Source organism: Pygoscelis adeliae, unplaced genomic scaffold (assembly GCF_000699105.1).
Source record: "Pygoscelis adeliae isolate BGI_AS28 unplaced genomic scaffold, ASM69910v1 Scaffold178, whole genome shotgun sequence".
In the NCBI taxonomy this organism is placed as follows: Eukaryota; Metazoa; Chordata; class Aves; order Sphenisciformes; family Spheniscidae; genus Pygoscelis; species Pygoscelis adeliae.
This window is the reverse complement of record NW_008825323.1, coordinates 1,506,271-1,525,407: the sequence shown is the minus strand read 5'-3', so window position 1 is coordinate 1,525,407 and position 19,137 is coordinate 1,506,271. Positions and strand designations below refer to the sequence as shown.

Below are 19,137 nucleotides of genomic sequence, written 5' to 3'. Positions count from 1 at the left end.
AAAGAAATTTTTCCTCACGTCCAATCTAAACCTCCCCTGGCGCAACTTGAGGCCATTTCCTCTCGTCCTTTCGCCAGTTACTTGGGAGAAGAGACCGACCCCCACCTCGCTACAGCCTCCTTTCAGGTAGTTGTAGAGAGCAATAAGGTCTCCCTTCAGCCTCCTTTTCTCCAGGCTAAACAAGTGTCCTCCTCACCTGACTAAACAAGCCCAGGTCCCTCAGCCACTCTTCACAGGACATGTGCTCCAGGCCTCCGACCACCATGGCAGCCCTCCCTTGAACCCTCACTAGATTCTACAGACGTGTCGTGGAGACTCCAAAGTCTTGGAGAGTATTCCAAGCGTAGCTTCACTAGCTCTGAGTAGACAAGCACGACAACTCAATCTGTTGGCCAAATTCCTCCTGGTGCAGCCTCATATGTGCTTTGCCTTATGTCCCAAGGGGAGTTCCACTTCCCCTAGTTACTGTCAGTTGCAAATTTCCTGAAGTTATACTCTGCCTTTCTAAAATCTGAGAGTAATGTTATCCTTTTCCTTGCCATTGCACTTATCTCCAGTCACCATGATTTTTCAAGAATAGGCTCACAACTACATGGCCAGCTCTTCCAGCACTTCTGGATGATTCCCTTTCAGTCCCATGGATCTGGGTATTACAGCTTCTCTAAGTGGTCTTCAGCCTGTTACTCCTCTGCTTTTTGCTGCCTCTCTCCTTCCCAAACCCTGCCAAGTGAGTGCAGGAGGCTTTGCTGGTGAAAACCAGTGGGGTATAAAAAAAAGACATTAAGTACTTCAGCCAATTATAAAGAAACTCTCTACTTTCAAGGCTTAGAAGCCACACTCTCAACTTCTGAATGCTACGACCATCAATTAATGGTCTTAAAATAATAGTACAGAATTTAGAAGTGTGGATTGAAAAGCAAAATAAAGATTGACTCATTATGATTATACTGAGATACTTATTTTAGCTGAGTTTTTGAAAAAATGCTGTTTATGGTGACACAAAGAGATTGGCAGAAATGTAAAATGCAAAGGCGGGTGGTTTGTTACAGATACCAAATCAAGCTGGTTGCTATGTTATTCTCCACAATAAGGAAAGTCGACTCTTATTGACAGAGCTGGAAGAACATCCCAAGTCCTCTTCAGTGGATATAGCAGTATATGTTATAGTTACATTTCTTACTTGTAACATAATTCTTGCTATTACTAACACCTTCCTAGGGGAATGGTTAAAACTACTTTGACATCTTCTACCTCAAAAAATGATTAAAGTGTTTAGAGGTTTTTCCTGAAATATATTTTAATGTAAGTTCTTCAAGAACTGCCAAAGTAGCTTCATAAATGCTATTTATTTAATTACTATATTTGTTTTAAAAAATACACTGTTTTCATTTTTTCTAAAATGGGCAATGGATTGAAATTCTCCCTAAATGTTTTTGATTGACGGTTGGTTGAAAATCCAGTAACTCAAAGCCCATTTCAGTACATTCTTTCACTCTGTACTTTTTGCAATTTTATTATGCATTATTCTGTATACTTTCATCATCATCATAAACACAGCTCTAGACACAAGCTACTCTCTTCTGACATCAATTTCTCCTATATACTTATCAGGTATTTAGTTCCAACCTAACAATGCTTTGTTTACCTGACACTGCACACTTTCTTCTTTGTTTTGTCTTCTGCTGTAGACTGACTTTGGGTCCATTATGTAAGAACTTGAATAGGTAAAGGGAGTATTTTACCATAGTTTCATAATTCATTACGGTAATCATGTATTAGAGTATGTTTAGGGTGGTAACTAGGAACACAGAGTATTCTTCTTTAAGAAGGAAGTAATGTACATAGAGAAAGGGGTATAAAGTTGAATACTGCATTGTCTTGATTCACTGAATAATCAAGTCACTCAGATGGCTTTGTAAGTTTGCACGGCATACCAATTGCACACCAATGCTACTGCCCAGTCAGGATTATATCCCAAAAGTTTAGCTGCTGATGTTAAAAAGTGCCAAGTCTCAAAAAGTGAGAATCTTTCTTCATTTGCTTTATATTAGTTCTTTTTACTTTTTGTAAAATAAATGCACATACTGAGCAAACTTTTAGGTTTTTTTACTGTAGCAAAAATAACTTCTTTTTCTAACCCTTCGTTGTTCACTTATTAAACAAGTGAACTGTTCTGAGTATACTATTTTCTTTCCTTCCAGGTACAGTATGTCTGGAAGAGAATCCAAGCCCCCAGAAACAGCACAGGAATCTACTTTATTGCACAGATGTCAAAATGCAATGCCTGCTTTCGATGTGTATTTTATTTTGTTTCTGGGGTAGTGTATGAATTCTTTGAGTTGTGTTTAATTGTGTTTGGTTTATGCACTTAGCTGACAGAAGAGGATTTGGTATTGCTTGTACTATTTCTACTTGAACAAGGTTATGTGCTTGTCTTGATGGTCTGCTTGTAGTTCACCTTATCCTGGCAATACTATGATGACCTCATTGTCTTTTGTTGGGCTTATCTGCAATGTAGAATCATTTTCTTGCTAAATCTTTAGGCAGTCTTTTGCAGCCCACCATAGTTACTCGCATCTCATGTCTGTCTAATACTTGATTTTGTTTGGGTTTGCGTAGCTTAGATCATCAGAACTGCTGTACAGGATCATCTAGTCCATCTCTGACTCATCAGGAAGAGACGGGTTAGGAAGATGCCATAAGAAACAGGAAATGAACCTATTTATAGTGGTGGCCTTCTCAGTGTCCCCTGACTGTGACCCACAGTTAAATAGTATGTTCTAGGAAAAAACATGTCTTTCACTTGCAACTGGTGCTGGCATGAGCTTTATAAACCATATACTTTTGTTTATTTTCTTTGCTACACTAATATAATGCACTTACAAAACTGTATATCTTTGTTCTCTTGCTTTCTCCATATGCTGTATTTTTTTACTTTTTTTTTGCTTCTAAAACTGTGGCATATTGATTTATCTTGCTACATTTATTTTCTGTTGTTCCATAAACAAGGTATTCCTCATTATAATGGGGGAGGGCGGGGTTTGCCACCATATCTACTAGTTTTCTCTGATATTTTATCTCCTTTGCTACCTGAGCTAGCCCTTGCTCCCATTCTGGTTTGCCTCTCCTATTTTAATTAATGAAGTTTGGTGAATCACATCTACTCCAGCCAATGCCAGCTTTGGGCGTGCACCTGTTCACTCATTTTCTGCATGTCCATATTTCTTGTTAAACGTACTGTGGGCTTTTCAAACATTTGTAACTGAACTCCTGAATCTTCTCCTACTGTAAGCCACTACAGATAAGTTGACTTTTAAAAATTGCTGTATTAGGCAAGTCAGCCATTTTTCCCAGTTTGGAAAATGACCAGTCAACTCTTACTGCCAGATCTTTCCTGTGTTTCTTGGGAAGATGTATTTTACCTGTAACACTGTTGGTCATTATGTGGGCATGAGTCATCCTGGTGTGCTCAAACACAGAGTGGGCAAAGACATTTTACCCTTATCTGCATCAGCCAAAACAACCACACAAGATCTTCTTGAATACTGTGGTTAATAATGGGACATTATTAACATCCAGTTTTGATTTACTTTTCTCCTGACTTATAATTGCTGAAAAATGGAGTTCTGATACTGTTGACAGGTAACATTTCAGTACTTCATAAAAGCAAGGTTTTGATTCAAAATTACTTATTAAAAAAGTTAATTAATTTATTTCTGGGGCTAAGGTGTGGTGGGGCTTAGCACAGGAAACCACAACACAAGTAGCTCAGGGGTGTCTAATATCTTGTAGTTTTCAGTGTAGATACACCCTAAATTATAAGACAGAGGGTTGGGGTGTGCAGCGCAGTTTGCTGGAAATATAGCCAAAGAACAATCAAGATTACACTGAGAAAGTCGGCTGCAGGGAAGAGCCTGAGAATGGGTCTGAAGCCTCATCCCAACCCCTCTGCAAACAATGGGAAGAGATCCACCCACCACCCTGAACTTTGGATCCATCGAACGGCAAACATGCCGCTGATGACGTTAGCTATACAAACCAGAAACACCCCCCTAATTGCATGAAAAACACGGCGATTGTTTAGATGAGTATAGCATATGCAAAACAGCTTGTGAAATCCTAACCTTTAGAGAGAAGCACACAAGACAGCAGCTTATTCTTTCACTCCTAAGCCCAGCAAATATCTTGTGAATAAATCCGTGAAGGCAATCATACGTAAAGAAAAGAGGTGAATGTTCCTCTCAGTTTTGCAAGTGAAAAGGCAAGGAGCCGAGGCCTTTCATGTGAGAGCATGGAGTATGTTTCTGCAACACAGATGCTGCCTGGGTAGGATAATCAGGAGCACACTGCCGAGGAACTCAAAACATCAGATATCCCAAACATGCTTCTTATCCTTTTCCTTTCATGTTTTTCTAAATTTATTTTTTATTTTGTAAATCAGCTATTGTCCCCCCTTCAGCACTTTGCATGTTTATTCCTGAAGTTACAGGGAAAGGGTTGCTTTCCCCCCCATGCACCAGAATAGCTCGTACTATAAACTCGTCTCTGACGGGAACCGTTTCCCGCAGGAAGAGCTCGGAAACAATTTGTCCCTAGCAGATGATTTTTCTATCAAGTGCATTTCCTAGGAAATGTATGTCATAAGGCTAAACAGCTAAATTGGATAACATGCAGTGTCCTTCCAATCTCCTGAGCTGAATCCATTTGGATACCCAACACATTTTAATGGGTCACGTTCTGCTTCGTTACACGGTCTGTAGCTCCTGAGCAGCAGGGAAGCAGGTCTCTGTTTCTTGTAAACTGTTTCATGTCCTCTTTCCTGTTGGGGAAAAGCTCTTAATGAACACCGAATTGCTTTCCAGCTGAAATAGGGCATGTTGTATAACAGAAATGCCCACCAATAAATGGTAAAACCGCCTTTTATTGCAGAAAAATGGCCTCATTTTAACAATCATTATCAATTCTGATAGCTGATAAAGACATAACACATGGGAGTGAGATGCCAACAGCAGGCACTAAAAGACAGCTAGTTCCTCTCGAAATCATTATGAAAAAATCCACTGTTAAATCCCATTTTCCTCTCCCATTCCCAAACGGCCGGGCTGAGATTAAAGCTTCAAAGGACACTGGAGACAGCTGTCCATGTCGTGGGTGAGCCTGGCTCTGCAGAGCCTGGAGGCCAGAAGGACCCCTCAGCAGGGAGCGTGTGCTCCCCAAGGCCAGCCCCTCGTTAGTGGGAGTGCGGTCTGCAAAAGCCTTATAAAGCTATACCTGCTTACAGCTAAACCCTCATTTATTCAGTATTCAGTATTTGTAATACATAATTTTCTTCTACACAAACGGTTTGCATACTGACATTTTCTCTTATTAAGACAATTTGGTGTATCTGCTTATTTGATGAAAAGCATAGATTAAGGAAATTTACAGACTCTTGACCTTGTTCCTTCCCTGTTTTTCATTTCACGCTGCATGTCTGGTCACCTGAATCAGACATCAGTTTTTCTGCTTCCTGATTAGATAAATGGTAACTTTAAAACAGGAGAACAATATATGTGGGGCGGTTATTTAAAATGTGGGGGTGTTCCAGGAAATGTTTTTTAAACTCGTTTTATTGTAGAGATTTACAAAGCACTGAAGAGAATCATCTACTAAAACAAACAAATATAAAACCTGTAGTACTGTGAAAGAGCTACTCCATGTTTTTTTACTATTCTCAGGGTACCCAACACTAAAAAGGTATCTTTTCCTTTTAAATACTTGGTAACTTTATACTTTAAAAAGTGATATCCAATATCTAGTAATAAAAGGTAGTGGATACTGTCTTATTACATTTTATGTCTGAAAATTCCAGCAAAGGATAAAAAATGTTTTTAAAATGTGAAGTGTGAAGTTCTTGAGCTCTTCAAAGCTGGAAGGAAAAGTTTTTTATTTACTACTGTTTGAGTTGGAGCTACAGACCTGCACATTTTAATTTAAAATATTAACCAGGAAGAGAATATACATTTGAAATTATTGCATCTCCTTTCAATAAAGGAACATTTATTTTATATTTGAGATTTTACAGATTCTCTAGGGCTAGGAATAGCAAAACCAACAGATTTCTCCTTTTGACATGGAAGACCAATATTGATGTAATTTGTTTGAATATAAATTTGCCTGTTGTGGAGATACTGCAGTATCTCCTGCAGGCCAGTTGACATCTACAGTTATTCCCCAGATATTACGATCTAGCATCAGGGCAAGAAGCCAAATTAATTGATCCCAATGCAAAAGAGACGATATCCCTTGGTGAAGCAGTTGCTCATGTTGGTAGAGAGGTAAAGGAAGAGTTATGGGCAGAAGGGCAATGCGGGCAGCCTGGCATCGCCACGGGGTTGCACAGCAGTGGTAACAACATAAGGCCAGAAGAGGGTGAAGCTTGTAGTATTTGGTTTCTCATTTCTAGGAAATTTTTCATTTCCTAGCTCCTCTGAAGGATTTCAAAGTTTCTGAATATCTATTTCCCAGCTGTCTCGCTGAGGGTGGAGATGCAACTGGGGACATGCCTCTGAAAGATTAGAAATGCACCTGCCAACAGAGGCTATTTGATCTTTGTGCATGACCCCACGCTGCTGCAGGATGCAGCCGACAAAGTATAGCTCTTGAAAGTGAAAGTTATTTATGTCAGGTCCTTGAGTAACAAAACAATATCTACAGAAATGTGTATTAAGTTGCACGGAATTATGGTAGAAATATTTCTGACATTATAATACCCATAAAAAAGTTCCAGCAGAAGCACACGAGAGTTATGTGCTACCTGTGCAGGTCTTATTGGCACATACCTTTTGTATGGACAAGCAATGCTGATAAGAGATAAGTCAACAATCATAGAATAGCCAATAAAACAAAACAAAAAAACCCTCCTAAAGTTCAAAGATTTTAGAGTGCATGAATGGAAACAAAACCACATGAAAAGCATTAAATTTAACCAACTTCACACAGACTGAGAAAAGCAAGTATTTCTGCTTTCATCTCAGTTTTAGCTGGATCTAAGCAAAATCCTAACTCTGGAGTCATTCGGTGGTGCATCACTAATAGTAGTCATGACTTAAACATTATTCTAGGCATGCTTTTATATCTGTGTTTTCCATATTGCCTGCTATCATACTGGACCACTAGTGCAATAAATCCCCCACAGACCTTGTGGGTCTTATATTTTACACGACTGGCTTTCAACATCCTGTTTTACTTCGTGATGTTATTGCATGAATTGGTGTCTTGAAATTGGCAAAATTAAAATAACAGTAATTCTATGGCTTTGAACTTTACTTGAATACAACGAAATTTCAAGTTATATAAAGCAGACTAATATAAAGTCTCTTCTGGCAATTACACAGAAGGGTCAACACTCTGGCCAAGAAATTATAATTTTCACAAAGTACTCATATCCCTCTTCTCTAAATATGCACTGGGAAGAAAGTAATTTTATTTTAAAGCAAATATCCATGCATTATTACAGTGCTCTGGCACCGTTTAACCTCTGCCATAAAATCTCAATTATAATAAATTACCCTTTTCAAAAATTTGTATCTGAGATAGATCTATGTAACACAAACCCAGATTGGATTCTAGTAATAATTCTTTGTAGAGAGACAGTAAAGAAGGACATATAAAAATATATCTACATGTACATACACACACGTCACCACACTTTTATGCTTTATATCAGCGCATTAAGTTTCACTATAAAGCTGCAGTAGTTACGGTTGTAGTGCTAAAACTCTTTGGGGCTGAGATTTTGCAGGGGGAGAGGAAAGGGAGGGAACGTGCTTTGGTACTACTGCCAGTCCTGCAGAGTTGTGGCAGTCTGACTGCAAAAAAAAGCTCAGCTGCCTTCCTGAAAAGTAATTTTATTTGCGTGTGGACAATTACTAGAGCAAATCTACTCACGTAACTTCACAGAAGAAAACATCATAACGAATTTGAGCCAATATATGCCAATATATACAGAATAGTTAAATGACAATATATACTGAATAATTAAATGTATTGCAAGGAGAATAACCTACTTTTTTTTTTCTCATTTAAAAAAACATTTACGTCTGAGATGTGAATTTTGAAAATATTTAGGTTTCTGCTTAAGGAAACTCCCACCTTTTGAATTCAAATCTAAAATAAATCTGTTTTGTGAAAATATATCTTTTTAATTAATTTTTATTTGATGAGGTATAAAGATTTTTAATATAGGTAAATCATACATGGCAACACAGATATTTCTATTATAAAAATGGCGGAGGAATTTGCATACCATAGATTTGGATATATATTTTTAATTCCTCATCATTTCACTGTTTTCAGACCTCAGAGGCATTTTCCCCATCCATGACATACTATTCTTTATTCTGTAAACAATTCCACAATGTGCAGTATAGCATTGAATTCAGTGTAATGCAGTACTGAGTCCAGTAGAAGCACTTGCATGTGTAAAATTCTGCAAAAGGCTATTTGCATTTTTTATAACTAATAATCAACTTCTAGTCTATATTTGATTTTTTTCAGTGAAAAGATCTTTGATCTTTGCTTTACCAATATGTATACTGCATGAGAAAAGCTAAGCCTCAAGGCTCACCTCTAATAAGGAAAAAAATTTCAATATTATGGTTATATAATTTTAAAATCTTTGTGGTTTTTTTTTATTAGAGTTAACAGAAACAGAAAATTGAAATACTCGGTGTTTTTGCAAAGCCTGCAGATATTTCAGTTTTACTGCTATAATTATCTCCGTAACATATTACATACAGAAGCAAGCAGTTTTCTTTCCCAGTGTATTAGCTATGAAATTAAATCTGTGCAATTATACTGCTATTGTTTCAAAACAATGCACCCCTTGCTTTAATATGCAGCCTATATGTTAATTTCAGAAATAAAGAGAATACATAATTAACACTTCCACTGTGTCACAATGTGTTTCTGGATGTCGTTCAGCTGGTGAAGCTGAAATGACAAACACGGTCTGAGCAGTGGAGATGACCCCCCAGCTCTGCAAGAAAGGAAAAGGCGCCAGCTCTTACCTGCAGGCTGTTGAAGATGATGAAGAAGACTAACATCCAGAGGTGCCGGTAAGCCATGTGCAGTCCTCCCCACAGCCAGGTGACAGAAACCAGGGCAAAGAGGTACAAGACCAAGGGGATCTCTGAAAACCACAAACACAGCATTTCAGCTGGTGCGCCCTGGGAAAAACACTTTTTAAAGCATTACTGATGCAGGACCCGGTTTCGCCATCTCTGGCCAACCTTGGGGTTCATTCTCCAGTGATGGGCAGCCCTTCTCCTGTCCCAGCTGGCTGGGGGTCCCAGAGGTCTCAGGACCCTCCCTGGGGCCAGGAGAAGACCGGCAGAAGGGCACAGCCAGCTGGGGGGCTGGGGGATTGTGGAGCCAGGGGGACACAGCCTAGCTCAGCAAACCAGGCACGGGTGCTTTGCAGGTGGGGAGAGCACACGTGGAGTCAGAAAACGTGCTGACCTCGGGGGGGAAGCACGGGAGAGCTCTTGGCAAGCTCTGGAAATTTTGGGGGGAAACGGATTTTCAAGAATTGAGAGGAAAGGGAAAAGAAAAAAGCATTATCAATACAAAAACTGCCACGACTTTGGCAATTTATAGAATTACATAGAAATTACACAAATGGCTTATTCTCTGATTTGTTGTTAGTTTTACTGCAAGCTGAACATGAGAAGGCATCTGACCCTGTAAAACTTTAAGTGACAACCTCCGCTCATTCAAGGAGCCCCCCCAAAGACAGACTTTGCACCAGTTAACTTCATTCACCTTCAAAAATATGTGCAGAATCTGTCCTTAAGCACACATACATACAGCTGCATTTTATATTCCCTACTGTATTTACAGCATAAAAGATTTAAGGAATGCTGGCAGGAAGATGTCTGCGTGGACAAAGTTTGCACAAAGGAAAGCAGAAGTTCGCTTTCGCCCCCACCCGCTCCTGTTGCTGACAGCCAGGTACACCACACTGGCCCCCCCCGTGTTGACCGTATTCCCAGCAGACCTCAAAGTCCATGTCTGCCCAGGTCTGCACACTTCAGGGGCAGAGGTGCTCGGCCAGGCATTGCCCCTCTCTCCATTAGTCATGCAGCATCAGCAAAGAGCCGGGACACGCTCTTGACAGGCATCGTTCCAGAAACAGCAGTTTGGGAGCACTTAGGCATTTTGTATAATACTGTACAAATAGTAAGTGCCAGCCAAAGTCAAGACTACTTTCTAGCAAGGCAGGCAGTAGTTGCTTCAGGGTTATAACTATTGCTTTGGCAGAAATGTATGTGTATATTTTTATAAACAAGGGAATGACTTGAAGCGAAGCACATTGTGAGCAGGTACTGTGTTCCTAAACTTTCCCCTATTAAAGCCTAATACCATGCAGTAAAACCTGGGGGGCAAACCTGGGCTGTTCTGCAACCACTGTTTGATAGTGTGACATAACGTTCAACAAAGATATATATTTCCTTAGTGAATTATAATGAGATACTGTGTTACACATGAAAATTAACATTATACTAGGGTAGTGGTAACCTAGGACTAGAGGTAATAAAACCAAAATATTGAAGTAAACTTCGTTCTTTGGAACAGTTAACAAGGCCCTTTTTCTGCTGGAGGAAAAAAAAAACCCTGCTTGTTTTTACTGGAAAATAACAAAGGCCATTACAGCATTAAGAAAATTAGATTCCCTAAGTAAAGGTGCTTGAAAGCTCAGCTCTACTCATCGTTAAGGTACTCCCGTTCTGCCATTATGTCTGAGGACATGACATTAATCCTCTCCAGTTTGCCCAGTTGCAAATAGTGCTATTTCTGTGCATGCAGGATTGCGAGCTTGCTCTCAGTGGATGGGAGGATGCTGTGCTGTGAACCCCAGGCAGCTAGGGACCTCTAGTAGGACTCAAGGAGGCATTGTGGGTGGGTATTGGTGCCTTAGAATGGCATTAGATTCATGTATTTCATGTCACATGAGATCTAAAGGATCTGTACATGATCCGTATATACAACATAGGACCTGTGGAAGGTCCATTCCTTATGAAGAGAAAGCTGTAGGCCAGACTGGATAACCTTGGTTGTCTCAAACGACAATCGATGCCCATTAAGCACCTGAATCACTTCTCCCAGGGCGAGGTGAGGTCTGCCCAAAAATTTATTACAGAGACTTCCCCAGGATCCCTGATCCATAACATAACACTAATGACACGTGTATTTTTAAGAGCGGCATCAGGGGAAGAAGATTAAGGCTATGTACCTCTGTTATTTGTCTGGGAGGAACTCAATTTTGTTAGATGAACAGAATGGAAATGCAAAGTATTTCTCACGCCGCACTCCACAGGCACGAGTATCCCTTGCACACAAAGCACCCGTCTCAAAGTCCCTTGGGCAAAATGGAAAAATTCCTTGTGACCTCAACAGATGTTGAAACAAACTTTTTCTATAACAGCTACTAATATACATGGCTAACATCACAATGCTTTTACAATAATTAAAAATGCAAAGCCTCTAAATCACCAGGTAGTACAGTAAGAAGTAGAGCATGAAGTATTTCTCTTTATCCTACATTGCATACACTAATGAATCCAAATGCTTATTAGATGTGTACTTAACAATGTTCACAAAAAAACCAGCAAAGAACTGGCAACTTCAAAGTTTTTGAGGTCATAATAATGAAATTTACCAAAATAAAAAAAAAGAAAGCATACATCAAAAAGTGTTGCTTTTTGTAAATGCAATTCTAAAGGTAAATTCAGTAATTATCTGTAGAGCAACTCATTGATTTATTTGTGCACAGATATTAATGGAATGATATCTTTTTGTTTAAATCTCAAAATCATGCCATAGACTTTAGCTGCTTACGAAATTCGACTGATATAACGGACTGGCAACTAATGATCACTAATGCACACAATTCTAAATGCTCTGCATAGACCAAAGCAAACAACGAAGAGAATTATCTCGGGAAGTTGAATAATGATTTGGCTTTTGTATTACTTTGCAATATGGTCCAACTTAGGTGGGGGGCAGGGGAGAGAAGAAAGCAAATTGTGGAAGGACAAACTGCAGGCAGTAGAACATGCCAAAAATTAACACCATTATTTCTGCTTTTAGTGCATAAACATCACCTAAGGAAAAATACCACAATATTAATCATAACCTAGCATCTCTAGATCGTTGAAACCATAGGTCACTGAAATAGCCATGTACATAAAGCTGAAGGAAATGGAGGAATATGATATCTAGATCACATAGTTTTGATGTACAATGATCTGACTTTATTATCTTCAAGTGTGAGGGGGAAATTTGATAAATTCAGTGCTATCTCACCAGAATAAATTTACCACAGGTAAAACCAGAATCAAACTCACTGAAGCTAACAAGATGTCTGTGGAGTGTACCTTGAGTAATTCTGATAAAATTTTATGTAATGAATGCTACTCAGTACAAACATGTCAATTTATATATGCATTATAACAATAAAGGTGGTCTGAAGATACCTGGTTTTTGCCAGATACTGAATGTTTGTACAGTTTATGATTGTGCTTTTATCTTTGTCAGTAACAATTGCTTCATTAGCAGTATTGTAAAGGGTTAATAGAGAGTTGAAACTTTGGCAGCATTTAGTTTCAGCTGTTTGAATTCTCTTTACCCATTTTGAGCAGACAAATTTGTTGTATATAATCAAACAAAAGCTCAATTACTAGAACAAACATATCAGAAAATTGGCCACAATGTCTTTTAAGTTTGTAAAAACAGCCCTGCGTCAAGGAAAAGGATGCCAATAAATAGGCTTGAAATGAACCAAAATAGACCGTCTAGTTATCTGTGGTTTCCTTCATATGGAAAGAAAACCAACCCCCCCCCAAGCAAACAAACTCAAAGGGTACTTCTGGGCAGATGAACCTTCACTGACAAGAATTTTACTCTAACTCCAAGTGCAAACAGTCGCCTTTAGACTACTTGAGTAATGAGTAAACCTTAGCAGATAAAAGACTGCCGTGGAGCAGTCAACTTAGCACAGTGTGATGTAGGGGAGACATTGTCAAGCAGCTCTGCTGGGCATTGCATATTCGAACCATGCTGGTCCACATTTTTTTTACACTATTATCACACCTTTTTTTAGTACTAGGAATGATGAAGGATTTTATTTACGCAGCAGTCAGTCCACCCACTCCTTAAATATATATATGTATCTATGTATGTATATATTACCACCCTGACTGTTCATGCCTCTCCTGAAATATCTCCCCTTTTCCCTAATTACAAGCTTAAGAAACATTGGCAGAGTTGACGACTCAATACAGATACATGGAGCTTATGCAGCTCCAGGTGCACTTTTTTAGAGTTTGAAAACTTACCATAGTCCAGGTTGGTATTTGACCCGGTGAAATTACATACGTACAATTTACCAAACAACTAAATGTGCCCACTCTCTCACTTCTTTCCCATTGCTGAGAGAAGATTGTTTTCCTTATTAACTTATCTATAAAATTTATTTATTCTGCAATGCTTACTGTTCTGAGGGCTGCGGTACATTGTAATCAGATTTTATGGGTGGTAAAACTGTAGTTTTACTACAGTAGGGGGGTCCTTAGCGTAAACACAAGATTTTGTCCAGTGATTTACATAAAAATGATGCTGGTGAGAATTTGAAAGATAGGCTACAATATTTTCATGATAGTTTTGGATTAGATTACAAAATTCATGAACCAGGAAAAGTATTAAAGTGCTGGAAAAATTGATTTACATCAATGGGAACCTAAAAGGAGCTGTACTGGGTATGAACAAAAGCTTATCTGGCCTTGCCTCTAACAAGGGCCAAAAAAGCTGGCCAGATGTGATACTTCTCCCGGCAATTCTCCCATTTACAACTCAGGAGCTTCCTGAACCAGACAGGAACAGTTCCTGAACAGTTTCTTTCTATTTAGTAATCTTCAGGGGACTTCTCTTTCACAAACTCGTCTTGAACTAATTACGGTGAACTTCTTTGATAGTTCAGAGTATCCAGTGGCAAGGTACTACACAGGAATAGTATAAGATTCAGGTAATAAAATGCCAGATTGCTCAGCTGAAACAGCTGTCAGCCTTGAGTTTTTTGTTTAGTTTCCTTAGAGCAGAAGCAAGAACAAGAAATAGGAGGAAACAAAAAACCCAGAACATTTCCAAACAGCTATGCCTTCACCTACAGTGGTTTTAAATCTGTAACAAAATAAACCCACATAATTTTATATTTCTGAAATAAACCTCACAAAGAAAGACTATGGTGACAGTTTTAAGTTCATCTTCTGCTGCGCCATAAGACATCTGTACTGAGCTACACAGAGAAATAATCTGATGATGAGGCTTATGTGTCTAAGCAGGTTGCAGCAGCTTACTGAGGTCCACAAAGAAGTTTACCACCAAAGGACTGTGGTCCAGTCAGCCTTTGCATGACTTCTTCAGAAATGAGAACTGCAATGGTTGTCACACCTATGTCCCCAAAAGGACAAAAATGGTGAGAAATACTAAATTTTACAATACAGGAAGAGACTGCCTAAATGTATCCATAGCGGGGGCCTGGAATAGATTCTGCCAGTTGAGTAGTGCTGGTTCAGACACTGCAGAGAAAAAAAAAAAAGAGTAAGGGAGAAAACATTTTCCAGTGTCGAATGCATCCTGTAGATTAACGCCCTCTATACACAGGGTACACTTATCTTGGAAAGCATGGGAAGGAGACACCTGCCAACCTCTGCCCCTGCACGTGACAGCACGAAGGGCCATGTGGCCTCTTGGCAGCCCAAGGCTGGGAGGACAAGGAGGAATGAAGAAGAAAAAGGTGGAAGCAGCTGTGAAGAAGAGCAAGAAGATGAAGTGGAGCCTTGCAGTGTTCCCCATCATGATCCACTGTCACACCTTTGATGGTTCACCTAATGGCAAGTTGAAGATTGAGGTGGGTTCATATATGTCATTGTAATTTCACCTAATGATAGGACAGTTTACACAGCTAACTTCTCTCATCCACTATGTAGTGCCTATTGATTATGAAAGAATAATTTAATGGTGCCTGCCACAACCTGTTTTACCAGGGAGGGAAGCAGCAGTGGAAATCCTCCTGCACCATTTCAGTCAACAACTGCCCACGGCGCACAGCAAAAGGTTCTTTAAAAATGCCTTCTTGTTATGTATCTTATATGTCACAGTTAGGAAAACCAATGGACAAGCCCTTGGGCAGAGAGAAAATCTAGCATCTGAATGAACCAACAACTTGCCTGAACAGAAGTATTAAAACAAAAATAAGTGATAAGCCCAATGAAACAAAGATCAGCTCATTGCTATGGAGAAAATCTGTGGCACCACTAGGAAAAGTAACTGAAATGAACTAGAAAATCAATGCACTGTTTTTACGTATCACCAGCCCTGGAACTGTCTTCAGGATACAAGGATTAGTCCCTTGAGAATACCATGTTCAGTCAAGGAGGTGGGTTTTGATGATGTTTTTGCAATTGGTATCCAGAAAAAAACATAGCTTTTCAGTTTGAATTAGATTATATATTTCAGATGATAATGCATTATCTTCTTCCTAGAATAGACTTGTAATTCAAAAGAAAATAAACATATTCTGAAATTGCCAATTTTCTGTTTCTTCTGCCTGTAGAGTTAGAACTACTCCTTAACTTTATATATTCGGTCTGTTTCATTACAAAACTGCCAGGTTGACTACCTAAAGGTTTTTTTCCTCCTTTCTGTACCTTATATTATAGATAAAATTCTCCAGAACAATGAGTCTGAGCAGTGAAAAATGTTAAATCAAATAGAAATTAATAAAATTGGAAATTATTAAATAATATTAAAACTCTGAAATGTAATGCTGAGTATGTCTTTGCAGCAAACTTCTAGATAATTTAACTATGGAAAACAAAGAATGTACTATGCTTTCATAACATATCCGAATGTTTGTATTCTCACCACTGTGTTGGCCTATATTATGTCTTTTTCTATTGCCTGAAGTGTTTAATTTTTTTCTAAAAATAGGGAAGTCAATAGAAGAAGCAATTAAATAATACAGCTTTAATGATCTTCTGAGTTTACCTATAAATATTTACTATGTGTCTTCCCTTTAGGTTGTTAAACTGATAACGCAACTTTAATTGTTTTTAATTGTTCTTGGCTAGACATGAAGACCTACTGCAAAACCTGAAAGATCTTTACAAACATTTTTTCCTAGATGATTGGGGAGAATGTATTGCTTCACAGAATTTCACCGATTTGTGGGAGACCTAGATTAGTGAAACATTTACAGACTATTGCTTAAGAACTCATGGGTTAAACTTAGCAACAGAACTACAAAAATGCCACAAAACCAATTTTTTTTTTTTTTTTCAAATAAGCTTGAATAACAGTGTTCTAAATCTTGCTGGCTCCATTTGCAATTGCTTTGTACAGCTGCTGTCGAAAAGGAGTTTGGTAACAGGATTTTGTGGCCAAAATAAAGAACATAACAGATTTCCTCATAGAATTCAAAGGAGAAAATACCACTGCCACCACCAACATGCAATCAGCGACTCATGACAAAACCTCTGATTACAGATTAGGAATGTTAAAGATGTGCAGAATTTAACAGTAGCTGATATGCAGATCAGAAAGCTGGTAGCTAAATGTCCATGAATCCAATTGGACAAAATTGTTCATAGATAATTTATAAAAATAGGAAGCAGAAAACATGTTAAAATATTATTTTTGGTTAATTTATGTTTTTTTATCTGCTGCTCCTTGTGGCAAGGAAGAGTTTGAAGTTAAAGAATACCTCCTAAAAGAGAAGCACACCTCCTGTTAAGCGTGAGGACTACATCACTACTACAAAAACACAGAAGATCGGCCTCTCTAACCTTCCCACTAAATCTCAGGTTTTCGGCAAACTTTCTCATACATCTTTAAGACACTTTATGGTTTATTCAAATGAAAGATCGGGCATCTTATTACAGCTTATGCTATTACTGTTATGCAGGGACCATGGCAAATCCCAGGACAACAGCAAATCAAAAAAGAAAGAAAAAGTTGAATTGACTTATCTCCATATAATAAAATTATTTAGAAGCATTATGCAAAATATTAAATGAGTGCTAAATTCACAACTGTACAGGCATAACTCATGCAAATTAACTTGCTTCTGCACATTTCTTTAAAGGAAGAAAACTAATTTGGCATGTGAAGCACTGTGCAAACAGTCTAAATTACATGAGTGCAGATGATGAATTTAAGTTATTATCTTATTGAGATCTTTGTTCTTTATTTCAGCTCGCAATTATGCTTGTGCATTTTGTCTTAACTGTATTTGTAAAAATCTCGGAGGCAAAGATTTGGTTTTCTCCTAATTAAAAAAAGAAAAGCCCCTGCAGCACTATGAAGACTAAAATATTATATCCAATGTGTGACTGTGATGAATACTGTGAATAATGTATATAACTCTTAGTTCAGAGGTAGCCAACATCTGGTTCTTGATTTCTAGATGTATATTGTCATCTCAAGATGAAAGTACTCCTGCAAGTCACTGTTCCTTTGATACCTTAGATACCTGATACTTATCTTATAATTCGAGATAAAGATTTTGGCATATAGCTCACAGGATAAGGAAGACATGTAACTACAGGTTTAGATATACATTTTCACTTAGAATCAAAAGCCCTGTCCTCAGTACAATTTCCTGAGCACAGAAGCATGGTTGGAATGTCCTGCACTTGCATTTCATGTGGTTTATTTGTTTCTTGAGAAGATCAGATGGCAGTAGATATAGCTGGCCCATCGAACATGTTCTGTCATGATCAGTAATTGCATACTGCTAAGATAAAAAATATATTAAAGACATTTATATGAAGAAAGACACAAGAAGGTAGTTAAAATTTTAAAGCTAAATATCTAAGGCATTCTTCATGAAGTTCTATTTTGGCAACATAAAGTTTTAATTTTTAAATTAATTCTGGCACATTTACAATGATGATATCTGAATCAGGTCAGTTCTACTGCATACTAATGTGTAGCGCATGAAAACTATGCCACTACATGTTGTTCAATAAATGGAGGTCATCTCTTCACAAAGGTATTATCAGAAAAAAATGCAGATGATTTTTCAATTAAACTTTTTCTATTATATTTTTAAATCTTTTTGTGAAATTATGAAAGGTTAGCAAATAGTTGGAAAATAAAATTATGTATATTGGATTGCTGTCTTATTAATCTCCAATTTCTATATTTGCATATTAGGACTGTCTAAAAAACCCAGTTATATCTTATATATGCCTATTTTAACCTGTTATTTCAGCCAAATACAACCATCCTGCTTTATACCACCTGATTTCCTTCAAAAGCAGTCTTTCTTGTTGCAAACTTAAATATTAGTCGATCCAGAGGCTGTTTATCCAATGCACGCTTCTGACTTAGCTCCTGTAAAGGCTAACTTTTGAGAAGTTAGTTTCTATATATAGCAGAATAATCAGTCAACAGAACATGTTTGCTGAAAGGCTGGCAAACTGAATCGGTTCAAGCTGAAGTCTCTTCAAGCAAACTCAGTGCATATCTTTGAAACAGTATGCCAGAGTTAGAGTTGACATTCTTTGTAAATCAGCTTTCATACTATTTTCCAACACTCGCTTTTGAGGAGGAAGAACTACCTGCTCTAAGAGATAATTAGTTCTTGACTCTCCCGTTGCCCTTTCATCTAGCCTTCTACTGTTGAGGAAAATTCTCTGACCTAAGCAAGCTGTATCAGTCACCATGTAAAACAACATGACTAGTAATAGAGCAATTCTGGAACAATAAAAAAGAGTGTGAGAGGGCAACCTCATGTATTTGGTGTTCCAGACAGGGCAATGAGAAGTATACATATTGCTCAAATTAGGAGTTGGCGAATTCTATGTATTTGTGCTTATTCTCCACTACAACCTTGTGTTAATCATATGCTTTTACAGCAATATCCCAGACATAAGAAAAGAGTATGATAAGTTCTCTGGGAAGATCACAGACCACTGCCAAAGGAACTGACAACAGTTAGTAAAAGAATTTTGCTGGGCTAGCTGTCCTTGGGCCATGATGTTTTCTTGAAAGCCTAGAAACTAACAGAATAGGGTATCAGAGATGTGATTC

At 38.2% G+C, this 19,137-nt stretch overlaps 1 protein-coding gene across 1 annotated transcript in view; it reads right to left on the bottom strand.

Annotated features, from left to right (window-relative positions):
- GPR98 (G protein-coupled receptor 98) overlaps positions 1-19,137 on the bottom strand; it is a 289,750-nt gene that overhangs the window by 37,369 nt on the left and 233,244 nt on the right. The window contains exon 86 of the mRNA XM_009330315.1: positions 9,051-9,172. Coding sequence (XP_009328590.1) covers positions 9,051-9,172 — 122 coding nt within the window. The remainder of the gene's footprint in view (positions 1-9,050; positions 9,173-19,137) is intronic.